Raw genomic sequence first — 20711 nt, forward strand, 5'->3', positions numbered from 1 at the left:
GAGAGAAATTTGACTTCGGGCATGGGGGAGAGGAACCAGAGTGAAGATAAAATTAAGAAATTTCAACAGCAATAGATGTCAGGATGCTTTTTGGATTAATTAAGTAGTTCCTTCCACTAAAGAAAACTCACTCCCACTTCACAAAAGAAACCCCCCACTATCAGCAGCCTTCATTTCACAAACTTTTCTCCATCTGTAATACTTTGGAGTAGGCAGTTGTGTATAAAACTGCTTATCTCTTCCATTAAAACCTTACATTAATTACACAGGAAAAAGAGAGATCAGGAGATCCAAAACTGTTAGTTTATTTTAATTATTATCCTGCACGGTCACTTCAGAAAATGGGAAAGCATTTTCTGAATAAATTTTTCCTTTCAAAAACTCAACTGCATCTTCATTTGTCATTTCCTGAAACTTCTTGTTCAGGACCTGGAAGAAAGGAAAAGGAAAGCGTACATTAGTTTGATTGTCTTTAGCAAACTACCCTGTCCCACAAACCAAGCACCCAGTGGCCATAGGGAGTTGCTGTATTTTGAAAACAAGTTGACTTGAATCATTCATTCTGTAAAAATCAGGGAAATAAGCCAAAGTCACATAGGTTTTTTAGGTACAAAGCAATTAAGTGGCTTGATTTTTTTTTTTTTGGCTGAACTATGATTGTATTTATTTTGCTGATAACGATAAGTGGTAGCTTGTCTTTTAGAGTTCCTCTGTCCTTTCTCCCTAGAGACACCACCACTGCCTTCTAAGTAGAGATGATACACAATTACCCCTCTGGAGAAGGCTCACCATTCCCTAACGAGGCCTGTTCTACCAAACGAACATACTCATCACTGTGCTGATAACAGGACAAAACCAGAGAGAATAACAGGACTGTTCTTACCAGAATCACGTGATAGCCCAGTTTATTTAGATGCCTCTTCCTCATCGCCAGCTTCCCTTGGGGGTGCATTGTACCCACACAGAAGGCAGACAGAGGAACAAAGAGAAAAGCCAATCTACAACCAAGAAGAGTAGGGAAGACTCCATTTTACAAATGCAGAAGAAGCATTTCTAAGACAATGATTCAATGATGTTCTTTAACACTGCAGAATATATAGCTGTCTTTCTGGTAGGCAAAAATATCAAGACTGCACAAATTTCATTATCTTTTTCCTTCTCCAAACTTAAGTTATTTAGACCCTCTCTTCTTCCATGAGCTTCACGCAAGTACCAGCATCTACCCAAATACCTACAGCAGAATTAAGCCCTTAGATCTCCACTTATCCCACAATGAAAAGGAAACAGACCATTCAAAATTCTACATTATTTTGACAGCTTCTGCATTTACTTTGATCCTTTGCTAATATTCAGAATCAGTTGCTTCCTGCTATAAAAACCTGCTTGGAAGGGTGAGGAAAGCTGAATGCCTCGGAGGCCTGACAGTTACACAATTCACTAGCTCTCCTTTTCCCAAAAAGCAAACTATAAAAAATACATTCCTGTGCAGTGATCCAGCACACAAATACTAAGTATTATGCAATTCTACTTAAGCGTTACTTAAATGATATACGTCCTACTTCTGTTACTGAGAGGTCATTCTTCTACACAAGATTAATTTAATCACCTAAAATGTGGATATGATGATCCTTTTAATTCAAATTATATTTCAGCAGCTGAATTAATTGCCATAACATACCATTGAGACACACATTTTAGAGACTTAAGAGAATAACTGAATGTATAACTGGACACACAAATATCTGGAATTTAAAGCCCTAATGTAGCAATTTTTTGGAAGGCATTTCAGTCATACTTCAAAACCCGTATCCATTACAAGAGTATCAGATTACTGTTATGTTTCCTGCCTCCTTCTCTGAAATGTTAAGTTTTAGCCTCTGTTAGAAGAAGGTATCAAGCTGGATGAGTTGCTGCTCTGAACTGGCATGGCAATTTCTGTATATTTCAGTGACCATAAATAACAAGTTAGTTATATACTTTGCTTCTGCAAATCAGTGAACCACAGAAGTAACTAGATGGAATACATACAAATAAAACCAGCCTGCTATAAAAAATATGCAGTCAAAAAAAGACACCTTTGAACACTTGAGTCAGCATGATCATCTGTTGCAGCTATTGGGAGCACTTTTTTTCTGTCTGAATCCATTCTGATTTCAAAATCTGAAAACAAAACAACAAAACATTTAACACTGCAAGAGTTCAAAATGTTTTCAAATTAACAGCTCATTTGAAAAAGTTAACAGACACTGTCACTGCTCTGTTTCTAGTTGCTCTTCTCTAGTAATTTACATATTACCGATGGCTTTTCCCTCCCTGCAACCAATATAAACAGCTCTAACTTGCACATCTCCGGAAAAAAAAAAAAAAACAAAAAACAAAAAAACCAAAACACTTGGTTTTGGAAACTGTAGATATAACTTTATGGGAGTGAAATCATAGTTTAAAGAAATTAGTCTTGATCGCAGTCTGTCATACCTACTCAGATTTTCCTGTAATCCAATTCCTCATTAGAAATATTTAGGAAGAAAATTATTACAAATACAGAAAAATTGGTAAGCTGGGTGGCTGCCAAAAAAATAAGCAATATCAAAATATAAAAGAAACCAAATGTTATGAAATGATCACCTGTCAAAGAAGGTCATATCCCATTTCATAAATGAAAGTAGAATCCAAACCTTAGCCAGAGCTTCAGAGAAGAAACAAGTCAGAGAACAAAAGAAGGCTGCTGTTTGGCTTTGTTTCTAATGTGATTTAGTACTAACATGTCAACTCTCTAGAACAGTTGGCCATATTGGATTTATGTACAATTAACATCTGCTCGTTGATGCTTAACAAAAAGTCCAAAGCAGTTTTGTAAATAAAAGCAATCATAAAGTTTTAGTAAATTGACTTAAATACTCTAACAGAAGCATCCTAGCAAGCAGATTCACCAATCAAGGACATAATTTGTTAAAAGATTGTGTCTTCAAAGTGTTACACTTTTACTCACTTGCACCCTACACAAATTTGTTACCACCTTATTATTCTGGGAATTATAAATCTACATTAAAGAGAATATGACAGTAATTTGGCTTCATACCAATATGATATTTATATGGCAGCTGAACATTTTGCCGAAACATGCTCTCATCTCCCAGAAGTTCTATCAGTGCCTCCCGGGCCTTTCTGAGATTAAGAGATACTAATGAGGAGAAAGTCTCAGTCAGCACAAATGCAGGCTTCGTGAAGGAAGGGCTATCAAGTTCCATACATGCTTTCACACAGCGAAGCATCATTTCCTTTTGTTCTTTGTAAAGATCATCTGAAAAAGGATACAAAAAATATTACATCCAATGTATGATCCCACAGAATTTTTCACATTATTGTCATTCACAGTCTGTTCTGGCAGAGCAAATGAATTTCAATATAGGAATCAAAACCCAATTGCTTTCTCACTGAATATTATTGAGTATCTTCAATATATTGTTAAATATACACCATCAATTCACTAACTATAACATTAAAGTCTACAGCTGGGACCTGCCCATTTATCCAGTCTTTCCCTTCTACTGTACACAGCTTTGTGCATGCTATCAGTTGTAACAGGAGACTTAAGGAGAACACTGAATGAGAGAGCATGCGTGAAAACCATTTATAAAATCCAGACAACTAGGAAGCTATTTATAAATCAAAGAAGGGATATCAGACTTGGCCATAATTTTGAAACTGTACTTTAAGAGTACTAAGCCGCACAAACTCTAAGCAGTTACAGCTTTACGGTTCAGTCACAGCAGGCTCAACAGCAAGACACAGTGTTTTACTCTACGTGAATTTCCACTCCACTGAACTACTCTACTGGCTGTAGAGAATTGTAATGTGGAAACAAAGTTCTACTACAAACCATTCCAAGTTTCTCATTATAACTCAGAGCAGTCAAAAAAACTCCTTTTACTCATGATTCCAGGTACTAAAGTTGGTTTACAAAGGTTAAGACTTCCTGTGTTTTTAAAAATGCCTGAACATCTGTCGAAGATAGAACCCCTGGCTCTTATACATTTCTACCACTTTCACAAATTTCATATTCACGTCTCTCCATGTGCACACCTACTATTAAACTGTTGCCACTATGGGGCCCAAGACAATAAGCCTGATGCCCTAGTGCAGAAACGGATCACTTAGATCACCATCACTACGTTAGCTTTGTCTTGAGGACTTCAAATTTAATATTAATGATGTTTGCGTTCTTTCATGTCTAAACTTTTAACACAGTTACAAAAAATTATGTATGGAGGCAGACTATCCCTTTTAAAACAAGAACGTGACAAAGTAAGGCCTGACCTGACTGTAGCAGCTCATTCCTGCTGTCCTTTTGCAGCAGTTCATCAAGTGCACGATGAGGAAGATATCCTAAGATGCAAAGTGAATACACTGCCTTCAGCAGATCTGTGTTGGAAAGCTGAGGGAGGTACTTATTCAAGCAGCTATGAAGAGTCTCAAAAAACCTTTTCAAAAGCAGAAGAAAAACATCTCAATACACAAATAACACTATATAAAATACAGATTTCAAACAAAAATACAACTTAGAAATCTTTATTATCTTGTATAATCACATGTTGTGTAATCTAACATTAGCTTTTGATTCTTCTTTCAGGATACAGCTACCTATCAACAGATTTAGTAGCCTGGTCAGTCTAGAACCAAGGCCTCCATTTCCAATGACAAAGAAAAAATCCTATGTAGAAAAAATGTGAAAAGACACAGCAAATTTACCTTACAGATTAATAAAACAGGATTGTGAACTCTTTCACAACTGAAATCAAATACCAGTTGCCATACATTACTCTATAATGATGACATAATGTATTATCAGGTATTCTAAACGAAAACCTACAGATGCTTTTGGCCTCTGGGAACATAGTTGAGTCGTGAATACACTCGGAGAACAATCAAAAGGTTTTTCAAGTTGAGGAATTCAGGGTCTTCTGTCAACTTCTCAGCAAAAATACCCATCAGCTCACTAGGCTGAAAGCCAAGTGTCTCGAAGGCAGAAAGAAAAAGGATAATCTAAAAGAAAAGATAGTTTTATAAGGTCAAGAACGCCAGTAAAGTGGGTCCTACCTGTTGATTTCATAAAAGGCATTTTTAATGAAAGCAAATTTTTCAAACCATAACACCCCTTTTATTTCTTATTTCTTTATTCATCAATAAATAGAAAAGCATTTTAAAAATTTAACTGTATCAACTTCATCAGATCGGTATTCCTAAAAAATCTGTTCTCCAAAGAACAAACACAAACAGGAAGAAAGGTAAGATGGAAAGCACTGGATATTCTACTAGTACCACTATAAATTATGTGGTCTCAAACGCACCTGTTTTTTGTCCCAAAGGTAGGCAGTAGAACCAACATAGTCTGCTAATGCTGAAAACAGTTTTACATCACGGTACTGGAGACTGTAACAAGCTTCTAGAATGAGAATTAACTGCCGAAATGGAGCATCGTGGACATTCTCTGTAACAGAAGTGCAAAAAAGGACAAATGATACAAAGCAATGGGAGCTGTAGGTTGGAGACACTACGGAAACAGTTTGGCTAAGGGATGGAGGAGGGGGAAAAATAAAACCAGATAAGGAACAGTGGAACAGACCAAGACTAGCTAGGCAAAGTCAACCGAGCTAGAACACATGAAGAAACTGAGAGGTAGAAGAAACCAAACTGAGTCAGGATCAAGCTAGAAGGGATAAATCAGCATAAAGGGACAAATTAACAAAAGAAGCAAGACGACTGTGTTCCCAGAACATCTTCTGTTCCAGGATTCTTGATTTTCAGCACCTCCCTGCACTCAGCATGGAAACCCTCATGCTAGCCCCTTTAGTACTGATTGAGCCTTTGGGCTGTCCACTTCACCATGTCGGCTGAGGGAGTAACAAAGAGGTGGATCTAAAGCTGCTGATTAATTAGATATTGACACATGCTGAAATTTATATTTTTTTCCCATTTGGTTTTAGAAAACAACAAGAAACCACAAATACGAATCTATGTCTAAAAAGCCCCATTTAGGGCTGCTCAAGCACTAAACCCTTAGTGTATGCCAAACTGGAAAACATGGAACCATAACGTAACCTCCTGGCATATGAGCGTGATGACACAGATTGAGTGCCAGATGACAACAGACTTCTGCACAGGACTGCTGCTTCATTTGCCACATAAGATGGACCTACTCCTGAGATGAAAAAGATTAATACTGAAGAACAATGCTCTCTCTCGAACACCCCACTTTGTTCGCTGCAATGAGGGGCACACATGTCATAAAAGACAGTGATGGCAAGAGAAAAGAGCATAGTTATAGTACTAGGATCAGCACCCATCAAAACTAGACTTTATCTTTTCTTCTGCCAGAGGACTCAAGAGGATAGCACGAAAATAACTATATTTAACTCCTCTGAGTTGTGCTCAGTGATTTTCCAGGCTCAGCATAAAACACTGTTACCTCATTGAGAGCTGTGCATCAAATAAAGTGATTTGCAATGCTAGGTATTCTTAAAGAAAACTGGCTAACAGAATCTCATACTACTGGACACTTTGACCTTAATCTCTCTCTTCTGCATAACTAGAAAAGTAATATCACCACTGCATCACTCCCTTGCTGCTGCAAAAATTAACTCAGTAAGTACCTATGAAGTACACAGTTATTACAATTCTGGTCAGGTCCCCAGATATGGGAGAGGGGGCTACTTTCTTGAGAGCCCCAGCAACAGCACAGGACCTGGAAAACCTGCTGGAGAATTCCATTGCCCCATGGGCCCCAAAGTGTGCCCCTCCCTCCTCTTCCTATTCCATCTCCAGCCTCTGATAGGGGTCATTTCTGTCCAGAAGTTAATCACTCTGTCCCCAGAGCATCATTTGCACCATGTGCAGCATATAAGTCCTGAGAGCATGTGCTAAAAAAGTGCAGAAAAAAGTACTGAGTAGCTGCTCACGCTGTGTATGCCATCTAGCCTGTGTACTGAGTGTGGTGAAAATCCTATGGGAGAAGCCAGTATGTGTAATTAAAGACCGTGTCCTAACACATATGAGCAACCAGGACAAAGAAAGGCTGTACAAGCAGCCCAAACACTCCTGGTTCATTTATGTTAAGAATGCTGTTTTGCTATCTTGATGTTTTTTTAGACACAAATTCATAGGTATTTTAAGTGTGAATCAATACATACTGACCATATATACTTAAGAAAGGTATTGTAAAGCTATGGAGAAAGGTGAAAGCATTAGCTTTCATTTATTTTTTTTTCTGGGCTGCAACATGAGGTCAGTTATTACGTAGCATTCAATAATTAAATCCAGTTAATCAGGGAAACACTATGTTCCCTTTAGTTTATCAACTAATCAAACTAAGCCACCAATCCATCCTGTAAGATGTCCGCTTCCAATTCAAATTTGTTTTAAAAGTTTACCTGAAATCTATTTTTTCTTGCTAGAATTCAATTCTTTTTCCTAAATTCTGCATACAGAAAAATGCAAAGAAAAATACGTAATTCAGGTAAATGTTAAGAAGGGCGGATACAACAAGAGCTATTTGCTTTCATTATCGATCAGTAATTTTCTGTCTTGCTGCTTGTCAAATGGCTCCACATTACTATAATATCCTGTAAAACAAAGATGTTTCCTGAGTTTTAAAGGAAATCAGAAAAGGGAGACAAGACAATAATTAGGAAGAATTTGGTATAAGGAAGTGAAATTTAATAAAAATTTTTTTCTTACCCTGGATCTTCTTACTGCAGGCATTCAGGATTGGAAAGGAACAATAATTCATTGCAACAAGAGCCAAAAACACACGCAGAGCATTCGAGAAAGTCAGATGGTCTATCTCTTTCAAAACTGCCATCTAAAGTGAATTAGAGTTTATTAAATCCTTCATTCTTCGGGTATATTATCACTGCTTTCTGGTGAAGGCATTTCACCAAAACTTTCCCAAATTCCTTAGCCTGTTCAGACTTACATGAAAGAAAAAGGAGCAACAAACAGCAAAAGCATAAAGTAACTACTCTTAATTTCTTAATATACACTCATAGCAGATCAAGTGTTCTAGAGCCGTGTCACTATGCAAGTTCCCAGCAATTTGCCTTTATATGTTTTTTTTTTAAAGAAAGAAGTGTCAGTAAAGCTCATTTCCAAATACTGTGAATATGTACCTTCTACCAACTCTTAAAAAAGTAGCAGAAATATCATTGGCACAGTTGACTTATTAAATAGTACTCCAATTACTGTTTTGGATGTGCGTGAAAGCTGTAAGCCTTCAAAATGATCCAATAGCACACCAAGTGGCATATCCTTAATACAAACACCCAGCTACAAATGTGGACTGAGGCACAGAAGGTCAGCTCTGATGCCACAAGAGAGACTTAATTTATCGAAGCAGTAATTAGATTGATATAAATGACAGTAAAAATGAGACTACGAAGTATATTGGCTATTAAAATACAATATCCTTACTGCATGCATATCAAAGGTTAAATACAAAATGTGTCTACAATAGAAATTACACAGTATTAAAAAAAGCACCCTGTAGGCTCAGAAAATTGAGCTCCCTTCAGTTACCAAGTGGAAATGTCACTTTCCTCTCAGTTCCATATTCTACCACATCTTCAGCTGGTTTCTCACCATCTTGTAAAAAGTGGTACCTTGTCCAATGTTTTACGATTTACTTACAATTAACACATTGCATGAGCCCCCTGCACTGCTCTATTCTTGCCCAGATTCCCATCAGTGGCACCTTCCCTCACTTCCTCATGAATGCTATTACAAACTCTTGACCTCAGAGCCCTTCAGCTATGTGATGAAAACACTAGCAGGCCCTCTTTGAAAGAAGGTTTCATAAAGTGTCTTTAAATCAGTGGATGAAACCCACTACACCCTGCCATAAAACCTACAGCCTGCTCCCAACCACTGTATTTCCCAGGGGACCTTTCAGATACACAGAAAGATAAGGCCATGAGCCAGGCGAGTTCTCCGGGCATCTCTCTCCCATGGGTCCTCTAGCCCCATACCATTATTGGACACAGCCCCATCACAGACTAGTTTTCTGTCTTCTTGTCTTCCAGCCACAAGCTGGGCAAGGGAATCAGGGAACAGTCTGTAAGTGCTTCTATGAAATACCATGTGGCCAACCCAAACAAGAGGTGAGGGTATTGCTATTTTATTGCCTCAATTCCTTTTGTACCATCTCCACTGCTTTCTGCCCCCTTTCAGGGTGCCATATTCCCAGCCTCCAAATCTAAGTTCTTCCGGCAGATATAGCTGGACTATGATTCATATAGCAAATGCAGTTAACCTTTCTATTGTATTTTCTCTTTGAGTGTCTGGAAAGAACCACACACAATTTATAAACAATGCAAGAGCACAGGCTTTGTTGAAGTAAAAATGAGCCTCCAACTAAATTTACCTCTAACTTCTTTTTCAGAAAGACTGGAGCATCTTTTCCCATGCATTTCATCAGGTTTTGCAGTATAAAGATGTCTCTGATACTTGGAATGCGCTGCTCCACTAGTAATCTGATGAAGAAACACAGATAAGGCCTTGAGTTAGAGAGAGTAACTGTTTAACAGAGCTTACCTCATGTCAGCAGAAGCAGGTAGGTACCCCCATTGTCCCTCACTGATGTACTCCCAAGTTAAAGTTGTAATTCCCTGCTCCTCTCCCACCTCCTTTTTTGCAAGGCTGGCATAACTCTACATGATGTAGCTGCAGCACAGATATTTTCCACGTGGAAATAATTATATGTGCTTTCTTAATGTTATCCTGATGGATGAGTGTTGTTGCCGATACATTAACAGCAGGGGTACCTGACCAGACTGCACGTGAGACTGTGCAGACTGAGTGCTGTTAAGCCTCAAGGAATTAACACTTGTCTGCAGAAAAAAAAAATTGCACATTTTTATCATAGAATCATCCATGTGCAGGCAAGTTCTGAAACAGCTAGGAAACTTGGGGACCGACACTGACAACAACTTCGTTCAAGTGAGGAAAAAAACCAAACAAGCAGTGCTGTGGGCTGCAGGAACAGAAGGGGACATCATAACACAGAGGGATCATAAGCACAAGATGAAGGAGGTCTGCATTCCCAGCACCTCCTTTTCTGGCTCAGAAGGAGGTATTGTAATTCTTATGTCTGAATCACCCTTAAATATGCCTGCACAGCTACAAAAATATGAACTGTAACTTTCTAAGGCAGCGCACTGCTCTGAAAGTCATCCCTGCAGATGCGGCTTCCTGCAAATGGGCAAGAGCTCCGGACATCCAGACAGAGAAAGAGCTGTAAATGGATCTCCTGCCTTCTAGCAACTGAAAAGAGCTGTGTACCTGAGCTTTCAGGAGAACCTGTTTTTTGCCTATCACTAACACATCCACCTTCTCAAAGCAGGATTTGACACAGGACCAAAAGAACTAATCCACAGCAAGTTTTGTGACAGCCTCAGTAAAAACAATCTCATGGGACCGAGCAGATTGTTTACCCACATAAATCTCATTGGCCCAGAAAAAAATCACTACAGCCAAAGAAGTTATTCTGATAAAGAACTACACAGAAGTCCTTGCCGGATGCACAGATAAAGTCTAAACTTGTCTTCATCTTAATTTTTAGTTACTAAATTAAAAGAAAATATTCCCTGGCTGTTAAACGGCATTTTTCATCATGACAAATGAAAATACTTCACAAAGTAAGCTAGTCTCATTACCTCCTCTCTACACACGGGTAAAACAGAGGCATAGATATGTGAAGTGACTTGATCAACATCACAAAAAGCCCACAGTGGTGGAGCTGCAGTCAGAATATGAATCCCCTGCAGAGCAGTCTCGCACCCTATGCCATCAGAAGCCTTTCTGCTTGAAACTGCAAAGACAATGCCAAAAATTACTGTCTTGTACAGCTGTTATTTCATGTGATCGCTTAAGTCCTAAAACCACAGTATGTCTTTTATGCAGACATTCCCTCCACAATTTCTAAAAAACATATATTCAAACAACATTTAAATATGAAGAACATGTGAAAGATATATTTTTCTCACTGTAATCCAGCTTGAAGAGCGCTCACATTCTTGTCTTTATCCAGCCCTGCTAAAGTAGTTGCCAAAACTGAGATACATCGGTTATCAAGTTGATTGAGCTTCTCCTGTTAAAGAGTTTTCACAATGTCAGATTACTTCAGACCAGTAAAAGTTTCAGAAAAGAAAAACTGATCAGTCTTAATCTGTACCTGCCATCTTCTCTTTCCCCCCAGAAGTCAATTCATAAGCTTTAATTCTGCAGTGACCTACAAGGTCTCACATCAGTCAAATTTAGTTGATTTGAAAAGGGTAATGATTTTTAAGACTTCTCCTCTCTGTTAAATATTTCTAAAATCAGGCAGTGGTTTCAAAAATGAAGGAAATTAGAAGTACACGCAAATTAACTGTGGGAGCCCTGTTTCATTGGAACATCAGACTAAACCAGGGACATAACCCAACTTTCGCTGGTGTTGCACAGCCTCCCAGAATTAGCCCTGAGGTTTCGGCCCAAACTTAGGAGAAGCAGGATTCTGATACTTACTTGGCACACTCTCACCAAAGTCTGGACTAGGAGAGTGTTCTGAGGAACACCTAGGTTCACGACGGCATGCAGACTGAACACCAGGTCACCCCGTGTCATCCTTCTGGAGTCCCGCAGCAGCTCCTGACAAAGCTTGACAAAAGCTGGGTGCTCAAAGATCAACTGCTTCTCGTAACGCTGCTGGTCTTCCGACAGGTTTTTGTAGAGCCTCCATACTGTAGTTAAACAGTTTGTGAAGTGCTTAATGGAAACTGCAGACTCTGAAGCCAAGTCCAGTGCATCGCAAGGACAGGTACATTTCTGGAGACTATTAAAGAACGATTCACTATGATCCGTTACATGCTTCTCTTTGACGCTCCCAGAATCATCCCACTTTTCAAGCTCCAAGGAGCTGTGGGGAGCCTGCTCACTCAACAAAGCCTCTGTACTCTTCTCTGGTTGTATTTTAGCACCTGTGCTAAAAACATCTGTCTTTTGAGATAGAAATCGAAGAGATGATCCATGCAGAGAAGGACAAATATTTAAAAATAATTTCCTGAAGTTCACATTTTCCAGGGCATCCCTGTATCTGCCAATCCATAAAACGTGTTTTCTTGTTGTGGCTGAAGATTTGGGAGTGAGCACAGAATTGCACCTATGCATGCATCTAACAGTATTTAACAAATAACTTATCTTGTTATTCATTTTTGCTAATGTCTCATTAATAGATTTGAAATGCCAACTCAAAGTAAGGGATCCAATGAAATGCTACCAGTGGAAACATGGAGAAACTGCATAAGATCACTTATCTGTAAAAACAATTGAAAATTACAGATTAGTTAGCAGACTTCCAGTTCCTAAAGTTTCAGTTGCCAAATCTATGCACGTTTTTTACAGCAGAAAAAAAAGTTTTGGAAAAAGATCCTTGGAAAACGATTTGCAGAGGGATTTTTATTGGGTGTCCTACCTTTTAGTCAAACATCTCAACACAAAGCTAACTCATCCTGGGTGTCAACTCTTTTTCCTCTCTGCCGTTTCAACCAAACACTATGCCGGGACGGAGAGTCTTTTCCTAACTGTCGTTTCTCCTGCGAGGGCTCCGGTGGATCACTGCCCACCCCCAGCTCCGGTTAACAGAATCCCGCCCGGCTGCGGCCACCAACAGCCCGTCCCGGCCCACGGCCTGTCCCAGCCTCCCTGCCGCCACCCCAGGGCCGAGCCGCCTGCCCGGCGGCCGCGGCACACCCGCGGGCCCGCTCCCAGGGCCGGGGGCACCCGGCGGGGCACAGCCTCTCGGTTTGGGGCTCGCTTTCTGCCGGCGCTGGGAACGCTGCCCGGGGGATACGGGACCAGTGGCGCAGGCCCGCGGCCCGGCGCCAAGGGAACAGAGGTCTTTCGGGGGCTCCGCACCGACTCGAAACAGCCGGGCGCGGCGGCGGGGGATCCCGCCGGGCAGGGCAGGGCAGGGCTGGGCCGGGCCGGGCCGGGCCGCCCGCCCGCCTCAGCGGCGCCGGGAAGGGGCGGGCGGGTCGCGCACCGGACCCCCGCCGCCCGGTAGCTGTTACCTCGCACGCGGCGGCGCCATGACACCCGGGCCCCCACCTCTCCGCGCGGTCGCGGCGGGCCTCGCGAGACGGACGGCGCGGGCCGAGGGACAAACGGCCGCGGCGCGCGGCGCGTTGCTGCGCAACGCCGAGGCGACCGTTGGAGGGTGCCGCGCGCATGGCCAAGTTGGTGCTGGCAGGTGAGGCGGCGGGCGCGGGCGGCAGCCTCAGCCTCAGCCCGGAGCGGCCGCCCCTCTCTGCGGCTGCCTCACTTTTCGCTCTTCTAGTCTCTCTGGAGAGCGGTGTCTGTAGGGTGTCTGTCCCGAGTCAGCCTCCTCCCCTTCGTACTCCGTCGGTGAGGCTTCTGCCTCTTTCTGCTGCTGTTCCCTGCGGGGTGGCCTCCTCAGTCCCTTAAATGCTGGCTGAAGAGACTGTTTCACCTCCAAAATTATCCTTTCTTTGCTGACTCATATGCTTGTCCTGTTACTTTCTGGGAACTCAGGGGGTGCTGGTTACAGAAGACTCTTTTTGAATTGGAACAATTAAAGAACGTTTGGCCTGTTAAGCCCTTATTGGTCAATGTCACAAAATCTTCCATTTGCAGTGTTGTCACTGTGTTCACAGGTAAGGCAAACTGCCCTTACTATGCCAAAGCCGAGCTCCTGGCTGACTATCTCCAGGCTAACTTGCCAGACTTCAGGGTTCACAAGATCCCTCAGCACCCTGACAAATGGGAGGTAAGGGACTGCGAGTCAAGTCGTTGGTAGATGCCCCAGTGCTCTACAAAGCAAGGAATGTGCTTATCTGTAGTACGTCTCTTCTTGTCCTTTATTAGTGTTTTGATATGTGGGTAGAGGTGCTACAGAAGCAGCTTTGGCTGTGAGAGCCAGCCAGAGGAAAGCTTTGGATGTTGTGAGAGACTGGCATTCTCGTGGGTCTTACCACAGAATGTGGGCACAAAATGAGGGCCAGCCTAAAGCTGTGTTTTGTCAGTAAGAAGTTCAAGTTTATTGGGTTTTTATTATGTATAAATGGCTGCTCAGCCTGTAAATCCTTTGCGAACTGTGATTGCACATGCCTTCAGAGTTGTTACTTGTCAAGAACATTTCTGGCATTCAAAGGCTTTGAATTACAATGGAAATATGAAATTAAATCACACATATTTGTTTGCAATGTGGATGGGCCTTTCTGACCACTTTTGCTGTAGATGTGTTGCCATGTCTACACTGTAGTTTCTATAAGGAACTGAAAAAAATTGCAGTATTTCTTCATGAGATAGATATGATGTTTACCTCGTGCCTTATGCTTGACACTTCAGCCAAGTAACTCAAACAGTTAAGTGAATAGCAATTAACCTCTGCAGCTTGCTTACCTTCTGCAGCTAAATAGGGATCCTCAGATTACTCGCTGCTTCGCAACATGGCTATCTTTAGTACCGCTAAGATAATTGAGCAAAATTACAGCAGTAAAATCAAGCAGAAGTAAAACCTGTTGCTCTTTTACTGAGGTATCACAGTGTATCACCGTGCTTTGCATTGTGTTATTCCCCCGTTTTGCACACACTGGTATGTGAGTACGTTGTGAAGCACTTTGTAATTATGTATTGAGAGGAAATAATAAGAATGTTTATAGGTGTAACATTTAAGTGTTATCACATGTGAAAAAGTATTAAAACCTTTTGGCGGGGATGTTTACATTAGCAGTGGCTTCATGACATTTGCGAAATGAATGGCTGGGAACACAGTCAGTCCCCTATCATTTGGAGAGAACTGTTGGACCGTGGAGGGAAGGGTCTGCTTCTGGGAGGAGTTAATGATTTTCTGGAATATGCTCAGGTAATGACTTGCCTTTAATACTGTAAACCCATATTCTACATTTTCTTATAACATTGTTGTTCTTTATTCCTCCTACAAATGTAAAATAAAGCTATCCTTTCTAATGTTACCTTGCTGTGTTTGGGTTCTCATTTGATTAGAGATAACCCTTTTTGTTCTTAGCATTATTATGGCATCACCTCAATGATGTTGAGTGAGGAAATGCTCCATGTTGCTGAGGAGAACCTGCAGGCGCATATTGAAATGGAAAAAGAACAGGAAGAGATTAAAAGTCTTATCAAGCCTTTGCAGATCTGGATCACCAGGTGAGAGTAAAAGGAATATCTATGAAGTTTCTCTGAGCTTCAGAAGAATGCATTTTTTCTGTCACGTATAACAGATATAACTGTCTGAAGTTATACATGAATCCCTGTAATTTGCTGATTTGAATTAAGTTCTGCACCCCTCACTATGAGCATTCAGTATATAAGTTAGAAATTATTTCTACTTTTGTTACATTTTGCACCAGTCTAAGTGAGGGATGTGAACAGGCAACATTTAGACCTCAGACCACCTTAGGGAAAAGCAAGTATTTACAAAATAAGCTAGGAATTTTGTAATGCAACTATCTTGCATTAAATGTTTTTGGAAATATTTAAATAAGTAAAGAGTCTCCTGCAGTTCTAGCTTTAGAAATTTCTGCATTTCTGGTAGGCCTAACAGAGTACCTTAAAAAATTGTGGTTCTTTAAAGACACCAATTTTTAAGTGACAGTATCCTGAAATGTATAGGATGGAAAAACCTTCAAATGAAAGGAGAACCCAACTGTTTTAATTTTTAACCTGTTAAAATGACAGAAACAGCAATAAAGGATCCAAGCTAATGGTCTATTTAAACATAATGAAATACAAAAGAAAGATCTTTGTGTTTGTTTATGTAATACTTCCAAACAGGCAGTGGTTAGTGGTTAACTATAATTTTTCTATACACTTCTCTTATCAGTGCATCAGCTTCAATCTGTTATCAGCTGATCCCTCTGTTGGCCAGTGGAGAAGTGTTTGGGATGACCACAGAAATCAGTATCCATTTGCTTGACACCGTCCAGTTTAAGGATGTTCTTTGCGGTATTGTAATGGAAGCTGAAGACATGGCGTTCCCACTCCTCCGCAGTATTTCAGAGCATACGGAAATCGATGAGGCTTTTATTCAAGCTGATATTATCATTGTTCTTGATGATGTCCTCTTAAACCGTGAAGTCCAGTCCCTTGAGAACTACATCAGAGAAGTGAGTGAGATCTGTCAAGTGTATGCTCCCCTGATTGAAAAGAATGCCAAGAGTGGGGTCAGAGTAATTTCATCAGGAAAAACCTTTGTAAACCTTAAGGCAATGATGATTATGACATATGGACAGTCCATTAAGCCTGAAAATGTCATTGCTGTTGCGACATCCTGGGAAAGTGCAGCTAAAGCCACGCTGGCCAGGAAGCTGAATATGAATGCAGCAGGTGAATATTTATGTTCTGGTAGCATTTGGGGAATTCAGTGGATGGGCACCTTGGAGAGTACATATTTCATTGCAGGAGACTGTTGATGTGCGTGCAGAAATGCAAGCTCAGCAGTGCACCTGCTGAATTGCACGGCTGTGCAGAATGCCAGGGTGTGACTAGCAGGCGCTACCATTCTCTGTTGCTTACTGCTATCTGGATCTGTGCTTGATCCCATGAATGTCCATTGTTTTGTTAACTCTTGGATGCAGCCCTGCCATTCTGGTGTGTATTTCATGCTGGAAATATACTAAGAAGGACTGAGCTGTGTTGGAGATCAGGAGCTAGGACTTCAGGATTGCATTTGCACGCTGCAGCGCATTGTTATTTTGGAGACACACAAGCTAGCTGTGAATAAACACGACAACATACTGCTGTGCAGATGAGAGTATAGTAGAGCTGTGTTGTAGTATTGTATCCAGTTAATTAGCTTTCTTTCTCAGGTCAATTGTTATAGTTTGGTTATATTTGCATATCTGCACTGCATAGCAAAGGTGTGCTCCAACAGCCTGCTCAGCATCAGGATTCTTTCAGTGTTGCAGGGGTAGGAACTGGTTATCAATCAATGACACGTCTAGATATTTGGAGCCTAATAAAATAGAAAAGTAACTTAATAGGCTGAATAACCTATCAGGCAGAAATTCCTTTTGCACCCAAGCAGGTAGATTTTTTTTAAATGATTTTTTACTGTTAGGCATTCTGTATTTGCGCGTACAGGATTTAAAATGAATATTGCTGTATGTTTGCAGTATGATTTGTTTTGGTTTTTAACAGCTAAGTATTTACTAGGTTTTGTCTATTATGTACAATAACATGATATAAATTAAAGTTCCTTTTTCAGCTTGTGATGAGGTTTCATAAGTTATGGAGAACCTTGTTGCATTTTTCAGATCAAATAATTTCTGCTATCAAGGCAGAACACTGAATTGAAGAATAATTCATCTTGAAAGGGTCTTCTGAAGGTCATCTAGTCCAGCCTACATTGTGAAAGTATTTGTCTGTCTCTTCATTAATCTATGTATTTTCCTCTGTTACAGGAGTTAAAGATGTGATTGTTTGGGGCAATATTACTGGCTGTAACTACATCGATTTGTCACATGCAAAACTTTATGGATATGACTGTGCTATCTGGGGCCCAGCTAGTTTTTCACGTCCTTTGTTGAATATGATTTATGACAGGTACAGTACAGATTTGGTTTTTTAAAGTAAAACTAAATAACTGCTTTTAATGCATGTTTATCTGAACTGTGTAATAAACATCAAGAAAGGTTTTTGTTTTCAAGATTTGTCTTTACTGACTAGCACTGTACATAAAGGACTTCAAGTTGAAGTACTGAGTCTGCAAAAGGAGTAGTTCCTAGTGCTGTACATAGTTCTGACTCTCCTGCCAACTTTGTTTATAACTAGGTTTTCCTACATATGAAGTGTGTTTCTTTTCTATCATATAATGAGCAGCATACAAGAAGTAATGAAAGTCCAGGTAGTGACTTAGATGTCTAGTATGTAGAAAGAAACTTTGAAATAATATTAAACATACATCTGCATCTTGACATACCTGAATTCCATTGAACGTACAGCCTGATCACACTAATGTTGTCAGTTTCCCAAAACAGACAATTCATTTGTTAACCTATGTAAAAAGGTTACCTGGCAGCTAGATAGCTTCTTGTGGAAAGAGAAGTAGCAGAGAAAGGATGGGTGGAGCGAGAGGGCAGATGTGACATGCACTCAGGCCTGGCTATGTGGAGCTCCCACTCTGGTCTGAACCTAGCGTTTACTGGATGGCAGACATTTCTTTTGTTCTACACTTGTGCTGTGCCTAGCACAGGGGGATTATGGATCATGGCTGGGTTCTTATGTAAGACACTACTACTACTACTACTACTACTACTACTACTACTACTACTACTACTACTACTACTACTACTACAGGTTATGACTTGAGTAAATGACCTAACTTTCATAGATAAGTAGTGCTTGTTGTTAGCTTTTGAGCCGCTTGTTACACCCTATTTTTTCTGTCTTTAAGTGCCTTGCCTTCAGCAGTGAAGTTTGAATAAGTTTCAACTATTTTCTTCCCTCAGGTTTAGTTCTTCTTTCCTCTAGAAAACTACTCTTCCTGCAGTCATCTTAGTTTTTTCTTCCTTCTCCCCCCCCCCCCTCCCCCCCCTTTTTTTGTTGGTAGCGAATGGATCCATTCAGAATTTCTATCTGCACAGAGTTCACTGAGTTCCCGGGTCTCTCATTGTGTAGGAATGTTACCTGCTCATGCGATAGCCACTGTACTGAAATACTGGTATCATGGCTCTCCTCCTGGGGAGATCTTTTCTGTGGGAATACCCACTAAAGGTAAATCTACTTTTGCTTCACATATTCTCTTGTAGCTTTCCCCAGTACGTATAATGGGGTTTTTTTGATCAAGATTTTTAATTTAATAAAAACTTGTAAAACAAATCATGATATAGTGGGAGGCTGAGAGTTTGTTTCAGCATAAGAACCTCCAGATCTAAGCAGTTTTGCTCTCCAGAGCTTGTGATTTGATACTCACTTCTTACAAGCATCTCTTAGGTTAATATTGTCTTGCTGCAGATTGTCTCCTAGTCTTTTAGTTTAAATGCTTTTTTGGTGTATGTGTTTTGTGCAAGGACTCTTTATAGTTCTTAGAGCCTAAGCTATAAAAGCATGTTCTTCTTGTGTAGTTATGTGGACCAATAAATGGAACGTTTCACAAGAGCCATTTAATCCTTGTATGAAATAAAAAAAATAATTTTCCCCCTTTTTAAGATGTAAAATTGTTACATGTATGTCTACCTAAAATACAAAGTTACAGTAAAAGGGGAACTCTTTAGTCTTTGAACTGTACATTGAAAAAGGCAGTCTCCTTAGTCTCTACTAAGATCTTACAGTTGCAGACTTTTGCAAATTTGTAGGACTTAATCTTGACACTGGTTAGGATGTGTTTTTTAATCAGAAATAATATGTTTGAGTCATTTTTTCCCTCTTCTTCAGGTCAATTTTGCGTTCCTGAAGGGATTGTCTTCTCTATGCCAGTGAGGTTCCAGAATGGTAACTGGGAAGTCATGACAGAATTAGAAATTAATGAAAAGACCCAAGAAGTTCTGGGACGCTTAGCCCATGAGCTGATTCAGGTGATGATTCTTCTATCTAATAGTATGCCCATTCTGCCACCTATGGGTATGCTGCAATATAACTTTGAATACTGAGACCTTTAATCCAAATGTTAGATGTACAAACTGCACACATGCACTTATGCATGATAAATACCAGGTATCTATAAGTGTAAGGTAGTATTTATATATTGAAATGAACAGACGACTGTTCTGTTGCCCAAAAAGGAGATGATAAAATAAGTTTACCTATGTAAGTGAAGAATTTGCACCCCCAAGTTCTGCAGGCTTTGTGCAAAACAGAAATATTTGCTTTAATTTAATGTTTCTACATTCTATGCTGCTGATGTTGATTTTGCTCGTGTGATATTCACAGTAGTTCTATGCCAGGAGATATATCTTGTGGGATCCTTATGGCTGTCACTCTGCATGAATGAAGGCCAGATTTTACTAGAATTAGGGATTATTCAGAAAATACAGAATCAGTGAGTAGTAATTGCATCATTAACTTCTTGTCACTTAGTGAGACAAAAATAATTTAATTTGACTAATTATTAAGATACTAAAAAGACTGGCCCCAGACTCTACATTCCAGCTTCAATCAGATCTTGTGATCTTCAGTCATACTAGTTACACATACGGATTATTTTAATTTAACATATTTTAAGTTTATGCTAGAAATTACAGTGGATGAAAAGAATGGGTGATACTAAAACTGCTTTAACTGCCTTTTTTTTTTTTTTTCCCCCCCATTCAGGAAAAGCTCATTGCACTAAAGGAAATAAAGGAAATGCATCCGTATGGAGCTGATAAAAACACTAGTAAAAAATAGGTGGGTTTTTCTTCCCATAAAAGATGAGATCAAGTTTTAAGTGAGAATTTAAGTAATGGATTCTTATTTTATGTCCCTTTCATTTAAAATGAATATAAAATCCTTCAGGAAGGAATATAAATAACAAGTGCTTATCCAATGTGTCCTGACCATGCCTGGGGCATGGTGATAGGAAGGGGAAGCCTGCATGGTAGCAACCTTGTTTTGATAAGTTTCTATTGTGTCATTCACAAACCATTAATATAAAAGCTGAGCATAAATAATACATCTAGCATGACACATTTTATCTTAGGTTATTAGTAAATATAAAATCT

The 20711-nt window shown here is 40.0% G+C and overlaps 2 protein-coding genes across 4 annotated transcripts; one reads left to right on the forward strand and one right to left on the reverse strand.

The window, feature by feature from the left end:
* Positions 1–294: 294 nt before the first annotated feature.
* On the reverse strand, positions 295–13203 carry FASTKD2 (FAST kinase domains 2). 3 transcript variants are annotated; one of them, XM_082311727.1, is made up of 12 exons: positions 13101–13203; positions 11557–12344; positions 11037–11140; positions 9416–9524; positions 7735–7858; positions 5349–5488; positions 4871–5043; positions 4318–4481; positions 3080–3301; positions 2076–2160; positions 884–998; positions 295–429 (listed from the first exon to the last, which is right to left on the reverse strand). In XM_082311727.1, the coding sequence occupies exons 2-12, from the start codon at positions 12238–12240 to the stop codon at positions 310–312; spliced, it is 2040 nt and encodes a 679-aa protein (XP_082167853.1). In that variant the 5' UTR covers positions 12241–12344; positions 13101–13203; the 3' UTR covers positions 295–309. The 3 variants fall into 3 exon arrangements, with proteins under 3 accessions (XP_082167853.1, XP_082167854.1, XP_082167855.1); XM_082311728.1 differs by lacking the exon at positions 13101–13203 and adding an exon at positions 12503–12983; XM_082311729.1 differs by lacking the exon at positions 13101–13203 and having other exon boundaries at positions 3251–3301; positions 11557–12984.
* MDH1B (malate dehydrogenase 1B) lies at positions 13204–20397 on the forward strand (the record flags this gene model as incomplete). Its single annotated transcript, XM_082311452.1, has 9 exons — positions 13204–13279; positions 13704–13816; positions 14780–14914; positions 15077–15219; positions 15896–16398; positions 17475–17616; positions 18623–18786; positions 19447–19586; positions 20323–20397. The coding sequence occupies exons 1-9, from the start codon at positions 13258–13260 to the stop codon at positions 20395–20397; spliced, it is 1437 nt and encodes a 478-aa protein (XP_082167578.1). The 5' UTR covers positions 13204–13257.
* Positions 20398–20711: the final 314 nt, after the last annotated feature.

This window comes from Platalea leucorodia (genome assembly GCF_965183815.1).
Source record: "Platalea leucorodia genome assembly, chromosome: 5".
Taxonomy (NCBI): Eukaryota; Metazoa; Chordata; class Aves; order Pelecaniformes; family Threskiornithidae; genus Platalea; species Platalea leucorodia.